The sequence below is a fragment of the Cyprinodon tularosa genome, unplaced genomic scaffold (genome assembly GCF_016077235.1).
Source record: "Cyprinodon tularosa strain WSP-4 unplaced genomic scaffold, ASM1607723v1 ctg210, whole genome shotgun sequence".
NCBI classification, from domain to species: Eukaryota; Metazoa; Chordata; class Actinopteri; order Cyprinodontiformes; family Cyprinodontidae; genus Cyprinodon; species Cyprinodon tularosa.
Window position 1 is genome coordinate 944,315 of NW_024038779.1, and position 18,308 is coordinate 962,622.

General features: G+C 36.1%; 1 protein-coding gene across 2 annotated transcripts in view; it reads right to left on the reverse strand.

Annotated features, from left to right (window-relative positions):
* adam12b (ADAM metallopeptidase domain 12b) overlaps window positions 1–18,308 on the reverse strand; it is a 132,862-nt gene that overhangs the window by 20,798 nt on the left and 93,756 nt on the right. For both annotated transcript variants that reach the window (XM_038285366.1, XM_038285365.1), the window contains exons 12-16: window positions 7,566–7,743; window positions 4,872–4,961; window positions 2,673–2,868; window positions 2,474–2,582; window positions 1,979–2,177 (exon numbers count right to left, since the gene is read on the reverse strand). In XM_038285366.1, the coding sequence (XP_038141294.1) occupies window positions 1,979–2,177; window positions 2,474–2,582; window positions 2,673–2,868; window positions 4,872–4,961; window positions 7,566–7,743 (772 nt within the window). The remainder of the gene's footprint in view (window positions 1–1,978; window positions 2,178–2,473; window positions 2,583–2,672; window positions 2,869–4,871; window positions 4,962–7,565; window positions 7,744–18,308) is intronic.

The following is an 18,308-nucleotide window of genomic DNA, read 5'->3' on the forward strand; positions in this document are numbered from 1 at the left end:
TGAATGGATACATTTACATTATTTCTGTTATGGTGTTTATCTGATGTCATCATCACACATGATAGTCCAGCCAGTGAAATTTGATTGCACCACGGTTATATGTTATTTTAGTTATGTCATTCTTTAGATTATGCACTTTGTACTAGACAGGTACAATGAAATGCAAAGATAAAACTTAAAATGCCTATAAATGAATTACAAATCAAAAGCCGAAAAATGCATAGTAAGGCAGGGATCATATTTTCCAGACAGATCAGATACAGATGAGTGATATCACACTTTGAAGGCTCTTTTAGTTTTATTTGTTTATATTGACGTAATGCAACATTTAAATCCAGTAATTTTCTTAATTTCAGATCTAGTATAAACATTTTCTAAAATCTTTTTGCATTCATTTTTGCCCACATGAATGGATGTTTTTTCTTTAACAATGTTATTCTACTATTTGACAATTCAAATTTGTTTAAATCGGCAAAAAATTTATTTCCATTGTCTGGCATTGTACCAATGCCTCGTTTGACTGACCACATTTATGCAGGACAGTTTTTATCTGACTTCTAGCAGTACAAAAAAAACAACGCAAAAACTGTGACCACTGTTCAGTCTCAGGTTTGGAAAATCATTTTGCACGTGGTAAATGTTTGCATTTGCATATCCTCAACCCATGTGTTTACAAGTTTTGGTCACTAGAAGATGATCTCGGTATTAATGAAGGCACACGTGCAAAAAATGGTTTGCATGTGCAGTCTGCTGAACTGGATAGGGAAATCACTTTGCACCCTCTGTGAAGATCTCCTCTGCACACACAAACACCCAATACACACAAACCCTATGAAAACCAGGCAAAGAGTGAAAAAACACATCACTGAAATCACTCAAAAGTTAACTTCATTAGATGTTTTCCTCTCTGTTAAACCCTCCCCTGGGTGAATTAATATTGCAGCAGTATACATACAGTATTCCTCCCTTATAACACTGATTTACTACAGCCCCTCTAAAGTAGATAATATCAAGCTTGCAAAAACAGGAGGTTCACTGATTGGGCTTTACCTGATTGACATAAATATACTCTGCAGCAATCGTTTTTTTATTGAAAAAAGTTGGGTAGTACTAGAAAAAAACAAACAAACATTTACCTCAAAAATAAGGTAAAAGGTTTAATTTATTTCATAGTCAACAGGACAATTCATGGTCATTTGTTGAACATTTATGACAGTACTTTTGTTTTTTATTAGGGATATTTTAAAATGTATGTCAAAACAAAATCTAAAAATGTTATTAGGAATATGAATATAAATAAATAAAAAGTAAAAAAAAAAAAGCTAAAATGCTGTTTTTTAAATACTGAACACATGTGCTGTAAGGTCTTGTAAGTAAGCTTTGAGGCATTCGAATTTTGAGTAGTGCATGCACCAGAACTGAGGCTGTGCTTTATGTCCTTTTGTACATCAGGACACACTATGCTACTTTCAAAGTAATTTCTACCACTTATCTAAAAAAAAAAAAATCAATGGATCATCTGACCACTCTGTAATACATTTGGCAATCTTATACGCATAGCTATTCATAGGCTGAATCGATTAGAAACTCAGCTGCACTTTCAATTCTAGATCTCCAAAACACAGATTCATCAGATCTGTAGAATAATGACAGTTATGTTCTTGGAAATTGTGTGTAAAAGCTGCAGTTGCAGAACTTAGAATATGCCCAAATAATGTTGGGAGTCTAACCCTTCTGATGATCAAACTGACTAGGCTAGTGTTAAATGCAATGAATTTCGTTGCTACTGATACAAACATCCAGTAGACATTGGTGTGGCTGAGATACAACTGTTAGATGTTCTTTTTTACAACTCACAAAAAACTGTATTGCTCATGTTGATAATGTGTTTACACACAAAAAATCATGGTGGTTCTTCACTGGAAAATTGGTAGAATGTGCATCTTTCGCTATTATTTTTAATATATGGTTTGCTCACCATGCTGTCTCCACACTTTGTTCCAGCCAGAACAAGCCCAGGGTCTGGCATGTCATCCCCCAGGTACACATGTGTCCCTCGACATAGAATACGCCCCCCTTCCTGTAGTGGGATATTGGTTTCAATGGAGACAGCGTTTGTACCGATCACTGGTCTGTTGGCTCCACCCTGGCACTGGATTTTACCACACTTAGCATCCCTGCATGAAAGAACAGAAACATAAGGTACCTAATCACAGACAAAGACAAGTAATTCTGCAAACTGATAGAAATGTGTGCCGGAGGACTGCTAAGCCTTGTGTCGTGAACACAATTAATTAAATTAACAAATAGCTTGATTACAGATTTCACCCAAAGGGCGAATAGTTTTAGGACAATCAGATGACAAAACAGCATTAAATTATTCATGAATAATTGTGTATTTAGTATTATCATTCTTTGATAACATTTTTTTCACCATTGGTTTGAAATATTCAATGTGGCACCACAATTTTACCTTGCATCACATTTGGCAAATGAACCTTTGGAGTCCTTCCCACAGTTCCCATAAGGATCTCCTGCAGAGTTGACTCTCTCAAAGCAGATCCCAGGAGCAGGCTTAGCTCCTGCAAAAAAACAAACACACAATCAATAGTATCTGATAATGAGTCTTTCAGTCTGAAAAGAGACCAACTTCTTCAACAGTATTGATTAACCTGGTCCCCACAAGGTGATGCACTGTTGTTCGTGAGTCTGGCAGATGCCATTGTAGCAATAGCCGTCAACGTTGTGGCAAGCGTGTCCATCATGGAGATAAACATTGGCTGGGCAGTGAGGACTGGAGCCAGTACAGAACTCAGGCAGATCACATGAGTTGCTGGACTCTCGGCACATGGTGCCAGCCAGTTTGAGCTGCAGACACCAAGAGTTCAGTAAATTACTCAGCATAATCAACTCTACTGACCTTATCACTTTATGACTTTAAGACTTGGAGTATGCCTTATTACTGTAAGCAGTTTCTTAAAGAAGACATTAGACTGATAATAAAATAGAAATGGCGCAAGCATGTAAATGAATAATGGTGTTTAAATCAATATTACCTTGAGTAGTCAAATATCTATTTCAGCTTCATGCATTTCATTTCTATATTTATAACACCATTTAAAACAGACAACCACACAACTAAAGAACTTAAAAAATGATAAATGGCCTCTACTTATGTAACGTCTTGGCAAGTCAGTAGACTGCGAAGCTCTTTCCACTACGTTCAGTCAAAGATGTAAAGTTTACATTTAAAAAGGCCTAAGTCAGTGTTTGAGCATATACTTTCATAATCCACAAAACCTATAGAATGGAGACACAATATTAATATATATATATAAAAAAAAAAACAATAAGATTTAAAACCTATTCTTAGACAGGTAGCTGGTGGAGCAACGATTACATGGGGGCAATGTCCTTGCAAGTGGAGGAACAGGTTAAGCTCCCTCAGATGGACCAATTAAAGTCACAACTGAGAGACATTGACATAAAGAACATTGCAGTTACAATTTTCTACCATTAAGTCCACTTTTGTTCAAACAATGACAGATGGCGTTATCTGACACTGCTGTTTGTTGAGCTTGAAGTTCACCTTAATGTCTTAAGAAGGTTTTCTGTGCTCTCTTGTTCCCATTATTATTATCTGTCTCTTTGATTTGTCATCAGTTTTGCTGCTGTGGCCACTTCCAGGGAGGTGGACTACAGTCCCATGACTCTTAATTTCAGAATAAAACGTGCAACTGTAGTTAGAGGAACATCAAGAAGCTTGGAGATGGTCTTAAAGCATTTACCTTTCACATGCTTGTCTATAATTTTCTCTCTAATCTCCTGAGAAATCTCTTTCTTTGTTTCCTCTGGTCCTTGTTATGAATTTTAACATTATGAATTTGTTTTTGTCTTTTATTGTATATGTGAATTGATTTTGTAAAAATTTAAATAAAACTTGATTTCAATTAAATACCTATATTTTTTCTTAATATTGGACAGCTCTTTGTCCAAGCCTGTTTATTGAGTTTATTTTTCAAAGTCATTCTGTGGAAACATGGTCAAAAAGGAATGTCGCTCATTTATTTATTTTAATTTAGTATTACCTTTTCAGGTTATGACCATCGAGGCTTTTCCATTCATAAATGACGGGTACCGTTTGAGATGCACTATAGATATTCGTAAGTATTATCATTATTACTATTTTTAATAGATATTTTCATTATATGGCGACCCTCAATATACTGTTAGAAAATGCAAAATGCTAATTCTAATGGCTGGAACCAAACCAATTTGCATGTTGTAACATTTAAGCAGCAGTTTTTATAACTCATTCACGACATGCCCACTTATTGCACACACTTAAAAAAACTGCATGTGCATTTTAGCACCTTTATGTCGAGTCTTTGAAGATCAGGCTCAAAATTCTTTGTGAATAACTTCCAAAAGAAATCGATGACGTCCACTTGGTTGGACACATAGTTAAACACAAATTCGTACTTATTTAAAATAAAAATATTCAAACCTAAAAAAAAGAGATATTTTCATCTAGATACTGCTGCATGTTGTACATCTTTACTTGTAGATTAGTCCTAGAATGGAAGGATTTACAAGATATTCCACCAGTGGTTAGCAAAACTTAGATAGAGAGGAGGTTCACTTGTAGCTACAACAACTGACCACTAAATGACTCTCAATGAAGGGGGGCAGCAGAGAGCACAGAAAATCTGCATTTCGTAGAAAACTGCTGTCAACCACTGTCTGCTGCAATGACCACTATGTACCACTTACTTGAAAACACAGAAATAGATTTGTAGAACTTTCCCATAAAGTACTTAGTCAGTTGAAATAAACTTAAACAAGATCCAAAGTGACCTAAAACCTTTTACCTTGCAATCATCACAGCATTGCCCATGGGCACACACTGCATCTCCCTTGAGGGTGCATGTGGTGGCGTTACAGCAGGGGTTCATGCATTCCTGGAGTGCAGAGAAAATAAAATAAACCATCTTAGAGCATGTGGTCCTGATCACAGATATGACATTTGGAAGCCTCTGTTAGATGAAGCTCTTCAAGTCACTGGAGCACACTTCCTGTCCAAAGATTCCCCCCTGACCTTAAGACCTTAAAGTTTAGACATAAACTAGCGCTCATGTGTTTTAGATTTGGTAGTTCTAAACCAGTTAGAGATAAAAAGGAGTCTGTTGATGCAATGACCACAAAAAACCTGGTTTAAAGAAAAGGTTTTTAATTTATGAGCTCTGGGCATTTGGAAGAGATAACAGGGAAAAAAGAGATTAGAGGTTCTCTTCTACTTTTACTGATAACCCAAAACAACAAATCTTTGCTGTTGTTTTTTTCTGGGCATTGTGTAAGGACGCATGTGGATTGTTGGAGGTCTAATTTGTCAATGCAGTTTAATATGCCCAACTGTTTACCCTTTGGCTCCCTTTTCGAATTCCTTGTTTATTTCCAGGTCTACGTGGGCTGCCAGTTCAAACAAGCAATGTGAGGACCTCCAGGAGATCCTTTTGAGGAATCATCAGAAGGTCTAAACTGCATTACCGGTTTGTTGGTGGTCAAACACAATGACTCTAGCACAATACCACCTACTGATTTGTAAACTATGGAGTTTCTTAACTATGCTTACATAAACAATCCCACATCCTACTCATTTTGAACACGTTTCAAAATATAATCTAATTTAAAAGGAAAATAAAGACCACTTCACTATATTGAAAATTCTGTTCAGCTTTGTAGTAAGAAAATCAACAGAGTGACACATCTCTCGAGAGAAACCAATCATGTCCTGTAGACATCAGGAAATCTTCATGCTAACTTTTAACTTTCATATTTATATTTCATGGCGTTTCAGCCTAACAGCCCAATATTGGTCTCTCCAGAGTTCATAATACTGGGAAGATAAGGTATTAAAATTAATTAGCCTTTAACTACTGCTTAAATGTATCAGATTTATATTTAATCAACTCTTTATATTCACTAAAACCCTGTAGCTACAATTAGTATGAGTATCATACCTACAGCAAGCAGGTGACAAACGAACTTACATTTGTTAATCCACTCATTAAATCTATACATAAAAATATAAAAATCATATATAACAGTAATTACAAATTGATAGCCTTATTATTGAATAATTAGTAAAACTAATGTTACAGTATCACGTCTATACAGCAAGAGTGTCTTTGTTGATATATCTACATGTACTGGGGATGTGAAGGTTGAATTAAACTTAGTCACCTGGTTTTCTATATTTTTAGTGAAACTTGGGGTAAGTCCTGCTTTTTAGGGTGGATCTAAGCAATATGTATTTGTGCTATTGATTTTACAGTTTCCTGCAGTGTGTGGGGGTGGGAACAAAATGGGCATGGATGTGCACTGCAGAGTGGGGAAAGCAGAGCCAAAGAAAACTGGCTGAAGCTATGAGTGCTTTCCACTTGTTTGCTTGCTTTGTCACACAGTTGGGCAGCAGTTTGATTAATGAGCCTCCAAAGATATGAAATCACGAGAGCAGCTGGTCAAGGAAAAGCAAGATGTAAACAAAATAAAATACTACATATTGGAGACCTCATGGGGTTGCCCCCTCCCAATATATTCCTGGGTGTATTACATTTTAGTGTTTTATAATTGCAAAAAAAAAAAATGTCAAGAGAGAGTTGGACTTTGCTTATATTGGTAGAGGGAGTTTCAGCGAGAGTTTCATCGGTTAAGAAGGATTGTCTAACCCAAAAGTACTAGTGTTTTATTTTAATGTAAAAGTGAAACAAAGTTATAGTAAAGCACAAAAGCATGGACGAGCAAATAACAGATTTTTAGCATATTTGAAATGCATTCATAACCATTGAGGTTTCACACTTTTTCACGTGACAACCATAAAACATCTAATATTTTAACATAATGTAATGTGACAGAACAACTAGTTTAAAAGCATTGATTGCAAAAAATTTGTATGGGCTTTAAACAAAGATAATAACAAATCATGTTTGGAGTCTTATTCCTGTGTTACACTAACCATAGTTAAATCACAGACCTTAACTCAAATAGAAATCAAATGGAAAACTTTAAAATCTATCCACCCAATCCACGTGAGCTTAAGCTGTCTGTAAATAATAAAATATTGCAAACACACGAGTATATAGAATGGTAAAGGTTGTTAAAACATTCCTCAAAAGACTTGCAGCTGTTAATGTAGGAAAAGGGACTTCTACAAACTATTAAGTTGGCGCAGAGTCATACAAATGCAGACTTGACAAATTGTATATCAATTTTAAAGCGAAGCAGTTCTTTTCCTTTCTCTTCACAATTAAACACTGTTATTGTGTTGTTCTACCACATAAAAGCAAAACAGTTCTAGTCTGATAAAATTTCATAAGGTTAAGATGTATGCGTATTTTCCGAGTGCAGCAGGGATGCATTAAGATCTGTTTTTCCCCCTACTTGTCAAATGGATTTCTCAGATACATTCAAAGCTCTGGTTCTGTAACACATGTTAAGATTGAGTTTCATTTAGAGTTGCAGCCACTGAGGAAGGCGAAGATGAAAGCCTCTGCTTTAGTGTTTACCTCTGGCTCCCCACAGTCACACTCCTCTCCCTCCTCTACGTAGCCATTGCCACACTTCTGTCCTCCATAAAGCACCTTGACCTCTGGCATGTTGTACAAACACATCCCCACACCTTTCTCAAGACTGGCTGCAAGGTCCTTCTTGCTGCAGGTGCTGAACACTGTAGGAAACGGATATCTAGAAGAGACAAAGGAGGAACACAGTGAGAAATCCAAAGAGAAATTGTGTTTATGTAGAATGCCGTGCTGCAGAAAGGTGAAACATTCGCCAAAAAGGCAACAACATCTATGACAATAACTTACAGATTTGGTCACGGCCTTTTTTACACAACCTCCTCTACTGGCATTGTATGAGGGTTTCTTAAATGGATTTTCTGTCCTACATTAAAACATAAATGGCTCATTTTCGCCAACAGCTACATTAACAAGAGTCATATTCCTGCTGGAAAAGAACAATTGCAGCAGTTCTCCAGGCAGGGTTATTGGGGATGAAGAGTAGTTTACAAAATTGCAACCATGAGCGCATGCTTTTTTCTCATTTAATTATTTGCCATATTGCTTTTCTGAATGGCTGAGTCATCTCTAATTTAGACAGGAAATAAATTAAAGTCTGACTTAAAAAAAGCAAAACAAAAACATTGCTAATGGATGCTACGAAAATGGCAAAAACAGCAAAAATCCTAAATAGAGAGGACAGAAAAAAAACTATGTATTTTGTTTGATGAGCAATAAATTAAGGACATTTAGTTATGCAGGACTAATGATACATTAAGAGAGAAAGAGAGCCATAAATTATAGAAAACATAGGGCAGGCTGGAACATTTTGTAGTGCCTGGAAAAACTACAAAAGATAAAAACATTTCTTACTCAGACCACAGCGGAGGGTAAGGGTAGCAACAGGTATCAAAAGGTCCTGACCTGGACTTTTCACAGTCAAGCTCACTGCAAAGAGCTAAAGACAGCTTTTCCACTTGGGACCCTTGTGGCAATGCAAAGTCTCTGAAGATGGTGAAACAGGGGCTCAAGGTTACTTTCAAAACCCATACACAGAGCAGAGCTACTACGTGACTGCAGCTCTCTGAGTCACATGTACGCTAGGCTGCATCAAAGTTATCACTATGGTCAAAATCCATCTTCTTCTTCATAGAGCCGGCAGTTTAGCTTACATCAAATCACTGGATTTACAACCATGAGCACTAATTTACATATAACATATGAGAGATATACAATCTTCTTCTTGGATTCATGAGTACTTGACAAGATCTGGCTCCTTAGTTTTTAAAAAATAATATCTGATATCTTCTTACGTGGAAATGGAAAATGTACCTATAATAGGCCATTTGGTAATTTCTTTGTATATTTCAAAGTTTTTATTGTTTATACTATCTTTTTATTGGGATCTCTGTACAACTAGCTGGCTTGCATGTACTCCAAGCAGAAGATGTTTTTTTCTTCTTCACTTTCTTTTTCTTTTCTTTTTTTTTCAGTTGGCTGATTTTTGAGGGAATATGTTTTCTGATGATTTAAGGTTCCATTTGATCTGATTATATTGGGTTAAAAAAAATTATGCAATTGAAACTGTGAATGCAATCAATAGTAAATAAGAATACAAAAAAATGTGTATTGGGTATAATACATAGTTTGATGAAACTTTAATTACGGTAATTTGTTCCCAACAGATGTTATGAAGGTTTAAGGTTTGTAGGCCACATTGCCTGGATGCACCATTTTAGCTTCAACCACAAATCTTCTGGGATTTTCTAATTCTGATTACCACTCCAAAATGTATAAATGTGGATGTATGCTGAGGGTCTTTCCTTTTTAAATATTTGGTTTTATGTTACTGCCATTTCTGGACAGATTTTACAGTAACAGTCAGAATTAGCAAAAAAAAAAAAAAAATAATAATAATAATAAAAAAAAACTTTTCCTGTTGGAGACAGTTGCAATAGACAGAGGCATCTAGAGAAAGAAAGACCTTTACAGAATCAGATTTGAGGGCCATTTTTCTCATCATAGTGCTTATGAGATTCAAAATTCACATAAGCTTTTTAAGTACAGGTGCTGGTCATAAAATTAGAATATCATGAAAAAGTAGATTGATTTCAGTAATTCCATTTAAAAAGTGAAACTTGTATATTATATTCATACATTACATACAAACTCATATATTTCAGATGTTTATTTTGTTTAATTTTGATGATTACAAATGACAACAAATGAAAATCTCAAATTCATCATATCAGAAAATTAGAATATTACTGAAGACCAATAAAAACAAAGGATTTATAGAAATGTTGGCCAACTGAAAAGTATGAACATGAAAAGTATGAGCATGTACAGCACTCAGTATTTAGTTGGGCCTCCTTTGGCCTGTATTACTGCAGCAATGCGGCGTGGCATGGAGTCGATCAGTCTGTGGCACTGCTCAGGTGTTATGATAGCCCAGGTTGCTCTAATAGTGGCTTTTAGCTCTTCTGAATTGTTGGGTCTGGTGTATTGCATCTTCTTCTTCACAATACCCCATAGATTTTCTATGGGGTTAAGGTCAGGAGAGTTTGCTGGCCAATTAAGAACAGGGATACCATGGTCCTTCAACCAGGTACTGGTAGCTTTGGCACTGTGTGCAGGTGCCAAGTCCTGTTGGAAAATGAAATCTGCATCTCCAAAAAGTTGGTCAGCTGCAGGAAGCATGAAGTGCTCTAAAACTTCCTGGTATGTGGCTGCGTTGACCCTGGACCTCAGAAAACACAATGGACCAACACCAGCAGATGACATGGCACCCCAAACCATCACTGACTGTGGAAACTTTACACTGGACTTCAAGCAACGTGGATGAAGTGCCTCTCTTCTTTTCCTCCAGACTCTGGGACCTTGATTTCCAAAGGAAATGCAAAATTTACTTTCATCAGAGAACATGACTTTGGACCACTCACCAGCAGTCCAGTCCTGTTTCTCTTTAGCCCAGGCAAGACGCTTCTGACGCTGTCTGTGGTTCAAGAGTGGCTTGACACAAGGAATGCGACAGCAGAAACCCATGTCTTTCATACGTCTGTGTGTGGTGGTTCTTGAAGCACTCACTCCAGCTGCAGTCCACTCTTTGTGAATCTCCCCCACATTTTTGAATGGGTTTTGTTTCACAATCCTCTCCAGGGTGCGGTTATCTCTCTTGCTTGTACACTTTTTTCGACCACATCTTTTCCTTCCCTTCGCCTCTCTATTAATGTGCTTGGACACTGAGCTCTGTGAACAGCCAGCCTCTTTAGCGATGACCTTTTGTGTCTTGCCCTCCTTGTGCAAGGTGTCGATGGTCGTCTTTTGGACAACTGTCAAGTCAGCAGTCTTCCCCATGATTGTGTAGCCTATAGAACTAGACTGAAAGACCATTTAAAGGCTTTTGCAGGTGGTTTGAGTTAATTAGCTGATTAGAGTGTGGCACCAGGGGCCATCAATTTTGAACCTTTTCACAATATTCTAATTTTCTGATATGATGAATTTGAGATTTTCATTTGTTGTCATTTGTAATCATCAAAATTAAACAAAATAAACATCTGAAATATATGAGTTTGTATGTAATGTATGAATATAATATACAAGTTTCACTTTTTAAATGGAATTACTGAAATCAATCTACTTTTTCATGATATTCTAATTTTATGACCAGCACCTGTAAATGGATAATGGATCTAACACCCAAAATTGGAAACCATGGAAAAACAGCTTAATCTTCTTGTGAGCAGTGTTGGAGACAATTGGTCAGTTCTGCTGGTATGCAATTCAACTGTTTGATGCAGACGATCAGCAGCATCATCTGAGATGCATGATTAGATTTAGATGAGATTAACTTTATCATCCCAAAGGAAATTCATCTTCAGTACAGACTCTGGCTGCTACATTGTTCAAATCATAGCTGTCACATTATAATCACACACACACACAAAAAAAAACAATTGCATAAAAAGAGATTTCAAACCATTATAAGAAAAAAAGAATACATAAATGAAGCTTGAAGGTGGATTTAAACCAGGCTAAAAAATATATATATATTTTGGTATATTTTCTATTTGGTTAATTTAAATTAAACTAAAAAACAAACAAAAAAGAACAAAACAATAAAACATAGATCAGATTTAACCCTTTAAAGCCCGATCCAAGAATAAAACAAAACAGAAAATTACTTTTTTTTGGTTTGAAGTCCTTATTTGGCCTTTTAACAAAATATGTAAAAAGAAAAGAACAGAAATACATTTTTGATATTAATAATTTATTACTATGCAATAAGTCAAGATTATTTTTTGTGTAGTCTTCTGCCCTCTGTTATCAGGTATATCTGATTGTGTACAATAGGATTTTGAGCAAAGTTTGTACCATTAAATTATGCAAAAGGTGTCAGACGCAAAACATTTCAGAAACCGTATGTATCAAATATGATACATTTGGCATTATAGGGTTAAAGTGTCATTTCCCTAATAATGAGCTCATCTTTAATTCACAAAAACATAAAATTTTCCTCATTATTTCTAAAATTTCTTCTTAAACTAGGCAATACATCAATATTTAGTCTTGGTGACACACTGGCTGATTTAAGCTAGGTACAGTATATCTCTGAGATACTGTTCCTGAATAAGTGATGAAGCCATGTGCACTTTGGGTAATATGTTGTCATGAGGTAAATGAAGCATTCTTGACATAGGTAAATGCTTATTAAAGTTGCATATGAAAACTGCTGTAAAAGCTGGTTGGAATAATACCCAATCATACAAATGATTAGATATCATAATTTACATTAGCTTTAAAGAAGAAAATTGTAATCTTAAATAACTTAGGGAGCTCTCAGGGATGAAAAGTATTAGTCAGGACATGCCTATTTTCATTCAGCATGTGCAAATGATATAGATGAAGTGTGGTGACAGCAGAAGACAGTTAGCAGAGGATTATGAGAGACAGCATTTGGATGCTTGAAAAGCTCAAATTCAGATGACAAAAAAAAAAGTCATACATGTACTTATGCTGTGATAGACTGACTAAAGTCTTCAAGTGTATTCAGCCGTAGAGACTGGAAAGCCCAAGGCTTGACGAGACAGAGTTGTGAAATTTCTACATGACATAAAATATGTTTGTGGCACCTGATGGTGGACAGGGGTAGGGGGAGAGATATTGGATGTTTTTGCCTTTGCCTAAGGGGGATTTGGTTGCAGCAACTGCATGGATATTTCACTGTTGTTAGTGGACTACAGTCAAGCTTCTCCTGAGGGTGCTAGAGATAACAGCAGATGCATTCAATGGAAAAGAAATCCTTTTTCCAAAGGAAAACAGATTTTCACAGCACACAGAACACAAAAATATCTTCCTCTTACAGCCACCATTGGGTTAAAGCAGGGCCTCCACTTCACGCAGATTGTCCACCTAAACATGTCGTCTGCTTTCATCTCCCATGTCCAGAAGCCAATCCAACCTATCTCTGTCCAAACGTGTCTTCTAACATAATCCACTGGTAAACCACTGTAACAGACACTCACACAAAGAGTTTTTACAGTCCTGAGCTTAACATAAGGAGCAGACCATGCAGATCAAACCTCTAAAGGGAACAGAGGGAGGCCGCTGTCAATAAGAGAACACAGGCACAGATCAGGAGAGGAAGGTGGAAAGTGAATAGAAGGTAAACATGGTGTGTTTCCAACATGGTCACATAAAGGATGACCATAGCTTCTATTTGAAAGATCTTTGAAGCCTTCTTTTGGACACACATTAAAAAAAGGAAACATGTGGACATGAATTTCATGTGAGTGAAATCAGTGTGTATAAAACGATACTGCTCTATGCAAAAGCAGAAGAAAGCACGTGTTCTAAGGGGTTATTCCCCGTTTTAGTTATTTCAGGACAGTGGGAATCAGAACAATGTTTCATCATGTACAACCTACACAGCTCTACCACTGGTTCTATAATGAATTAAGATGTAGAGATGCTTTTTTGCAAATGTTAGAAGATAGGTAAAGCAAAAGCTGAAATTTCGATTGCAATGTAAATTGTAGTCGATAATAAAGAAGTTTGATTGATTGATTGATTGAATACAAATAATATGAAATGTAGTATTATACAATTCCCTGCTAATCTGAAGTTTACCTGGCGTCTTCATGGACATGAAGGTAATATTATAAAAGTAAGGCTTTTAAATAATTTCAGGGTTGGATTAAATTAAAACATTTGTTTAAAGTGTTTGATTATTTTTTTTTGATTTTATGCAATCCGCCTGTGCAATTTCTTAGTCATGTGTCATGCTTACCACAAAAATAATCTTAACTCTGACTAAGTCCTGAATCGATTCGATTTTGATTCATACAGTTCTAAATCGATTCATTTCGTTTCAATCTGTTTTTACATTAATGAAAATGGTTTAACTGTGTACTCATGTATTTTATTTTTTTCCTGTCACATTAAACACAATGTGCAAACTTGTAAATTGGACAGTTTAAACTTGAGATGTTAACAAAACTGTCTCAAAAGTGCAAACTTGTTTGTGAAAAGTGAAAAAGTGAAGCCTCACTCGAGCAAGCAGACGTGACCAAGCGGGGACACAGCAGACATGCATGAGCTGCATTATCTCCACTGCACAAACCATATATGCAGCGTTGTCTGTAACAACTACAGGGTGTTTGCTGGTCATTTGTTAATGTCTTCAGTCAACCTATTTGCAATATTTGCAGCTGTCTGGCTTGAGGTCATCTTGAGAGCATCTTTCCTGCTCACTTGAATGTGAATGCCACGCGGTTCACTATAAAATGAATCGATCTCATTTCCTAGACATCGATTTTGCAAAAATGTAAAGGAATCGATTCAAAAGTCGAATTACCATCTCGTTATCTTTAGATACTAAGAAAATTAACTTGCTTTCTCGAGAAAACCACCCTGAAAAAGTATCGTAGGGACATGATCGCTCTCGGCTTCCTTACTGCAGCCTGTGAATGGGGTTCACAAAAAAAACGTAAAAATATTCACCCTATCATTGTCTTTCTCCAATTCCTATCTAACATGTACTCAAAATAGTCAGTAGTCTAAATAGTATATGTATATAGTATAGTATACGCTTCTTAGCCATAGTGAGACTCAACATACAGCTTTACTTAAAATGGATGTCTGCAGTAGTCGGTGATTTTGAATCAGCAGAAGTTGGATGATTGAGCTGCACCTCTAATCCCACGGCTTCATTCCTCTAGGTAACAGCTGCACACAAAGTCCTGGTAACAGATGCAGCCTCAGCCTGACTGGGTGTCTAGAGATGCTGTGAGCATTTCTCTATTACCCATATTGCTGACTTCAGTCTTTTTTTATTATGATAAACTGATACACAAGAAAAATCCTTTCCAAACACCTGTGAGCATGAACCCTCAAAATGTTATATGTGCCTTTAGCTTTTTTTTTAATATAGTCAGTGGAAATAAGTATGAGGAATAAAACACATTTGAATTTGGTTTAAAACAGGTCCTGCTTGTGGACAATTGTTGATTACACTCCCAATTTATTTTACAGTCAAAAGCATTTGGAAAGAAAAATGTTATCCAGGACAAATTACTCATTGAAAACTACACATTTTTATACTACATTCCTCTTCCAGAGACACCTCAGATGTGCAGATTTGTAAACACATGAAAAAAACACAATAATCAGTGTGTGTTATCACAGCTGCAGCTACATAGTTGCCTTGCCATCCAGGAAATTAGCTGAGCAGAAAGTTTAGGATTCCCAGGATGATACTGGGTGTGCAGCTCTGCTCCCTCTCCAGGTTTAGTTTGCTGAGATGGAACTAATTTGCCTAAGCTCAACAGTTAGACAAAATCTAATTAGTCAGATCCATTCTGCCTGTCGTAACCATTTGAAAGGCAAATAAGTCACTTTTATTGGGAACAACACACAAATAAAGATGTTTATCTCAGCATTGATGTACGGCCTCCTAATTTTGTGTTCCATGGAGAAAGAAAAACTGCGGTGCCACCTCACTGACAAACAGTTTGGTCATGCTATGGAGGACCGAGAGAGACACTGAAAAAGAAAACCAGCCAAAATAACACCTATATCATGCAATTTAAAATCCAATATAAAAGGAATTTTCTAATTGTATATTATAAAATGAATTATTAAAGAGTTGTAAATTGTATATTTAATGGATTATTTTCAATTTCAAAATGTATTTTCAAATCCTATTTTTAAATGGAGTTTTTAAAAACCAAAATCCATAAATCTGATTAGAATTAACATTTCTAAACACACATTTAAAATGGTTATTCCTCATTCCTTTTTTCTTTTTTAACTTGCATTTTGAAATCCTTAAAATTGCATTATGTTTTGATTTACTGGCTCCATTTACATTTTCAATGACACTGAAACCAGTTTAACCGATCATCCTCAGATGTAATCAGCTCCCTCATTGGTCGTTTTATTAACTAAGTGTGGAAGTCTAACCAGTGAGAGAGTTTAACTGTTTTCCTTTAAGACAAAAAAATAACTCACAAAATTTCGATAACCATTTATGAAGGTACTACTAATCTTCGATCTTTCGATGGTTAAAGTTATGTCCGGTGGTAACCTCAAGCACAAAGGAGAACAAAAATGTCCAGATCTTAAAAAGAGAGCACAGATGGTTTGAAAGAAGGGTGAGGAAAGCCATCTTTTTTAAAAGAGAAAAGCTATCACTGAAAAGAGAGGGACGTTTGAGGTTTCAGCTTCTGAACATAAAGAACTTTGTATGAAACTCATTCCAAAGAAAAATATGCTGATGAAGATTCTCATCCATCCAGGTCATAGTCATTCCGTAAAAGTTCAAATAAAATCCACTGGACTTGGTTTCCAAGATTTGAAGACTTTTCGCCACTTCTCCAGGAAGCTTTCTCAATTCTAATGATTTAATTGAATTGAAAAAGCCTCCTGGAGAGGTGGCGAAAGATTTTCAAATCTTGGAAACATTGCATTAATCACCTGATGTATGCAGATGATTTAGTAATATTTAGCCCTAGTACTGCTGGGTTACAGCAACTACTTAACATCTGCTCTGAGTATGGTCTGGAACACGACATAAAGTACAATCCATCTAAAAGTGTGATCATGATCTGTAGGAGTAAGGAAGAAAAATCGACTGAGTTTCCAGATTTTCTGCTGTCAAATACTGTGCTGGGTGTTACAAACAAAACCAAGTATCTTGGGCACATCATCACAGAAAATCTGTCAGACGATGATGACATTTGCAGACAATGTAGATTGTTGTATGCTCAAGCTAATACCCTTGCTCGTAAATTCGGTTAATGTACTGATAAAGTCAAAGTGGAACTGTTTAATGCATATTGTACCTCTCTGTACACTGCTCACCTGTGGACTACATATAGAAAAGTCAACCTCCAAAGGCTGCAGGTGGCCTATAATCATGCTATGCGGTTACTTTTGAAACGTCCAAGATGGTCCAGTGCAAGTGAGATGTTTGTCACAGCAAGAGTTAATACCCTACAAGCTGTTCTACGAAAGTTAATGTATAAGTTTATTTGTAGGTTAAATACATCTGAAAACGATATTATTTTGTCACTCACTGATACCACACGTAGTGCAATCCGATATCAGTCTAAGCTGTGGAGACACTGGTATTCCTGTCTTCTTAAAGATCCTATTTAATCGATAATGGTACTTGTATTGTGTTTTTATCATTAAATATTTTTTATTTTATTTTTATGTATGTATTTATTGGACCATGAGTCCGGAATAAAGTTTATCTATCTATCTATCTATCTATCTGTCTGTCTGTCTGTCTGTCTGTCTGTCTGTGAGTGTTTTTCTTTAATGAAACAAATGAATTAGTGATATAAATGGTCATCCTGAACTTGGACAAAAAGCAGAGCATATTCTTGTAATAATAAGTTTTTTATTGGAATTCTGTCTTCAAAGTACAATTTTTTGGGGGTCACTATAGCCAGAGGTAGGAGAGATGCAAGTAAGGTCAAAATAAAATGTTACCATATACAGTAGGATGGTGAGAACATAGTGAAGATTGAGCTATTGCAAAGTTTAAATGTTTTTGCTAACTTATTGGTTTGAAAACATTTTGTCAAAGTAGGTAAAACCAAATACAGCAATAGTGCTTTGGGTATTTCAAGAAAAATAAAATGCATAGGTTATCTCACCTGGAGCCAGTTTTACTCATGTAAACCATTGCAACATGTATCCTGTCGGTTTTAAGGTACTGCAATAATACTAATAAGCCGTTAATGTTAGAGAGTCAAACCATTTAAGTTTGAATAAGCTAAAGGAGTCAGTCTCGTCTAGTGATTTAGAAAACAATCATAAAAATGTACAGAGAGCAGCTTTTCATGGATTTCCTGTCATTATCATTTAAGAGCTCAATACAAGTGGGTTGAAATGCTGAGGAAAAATCAGTTTGGATAACGAGTGGAGTAGGATTGGGAATGAGGCGAGGCTCTGAGTACACAAAGGCTATAAAAAGCTCTGCTATTTACAGTCCCTCAAAGTGACATCAGACTGTCTCTATTGTTCTCTAAAAGTCTCACAACAGAATGACATACTTTTAGTTCATGCTAAGCAGCCAAGACGTCTGACCTTTTAGAAAATGTCAGCCTGCTACTCTGGCAGAACTGTGTAGTGATTGAGCATCAGAAAAAACATCAAACGAAAACAAAACACGATACATTATTTGCGAACCTTTACTCAGGAGCGCAGATCCATCTCTTTATCTGTCTACAATAGAAA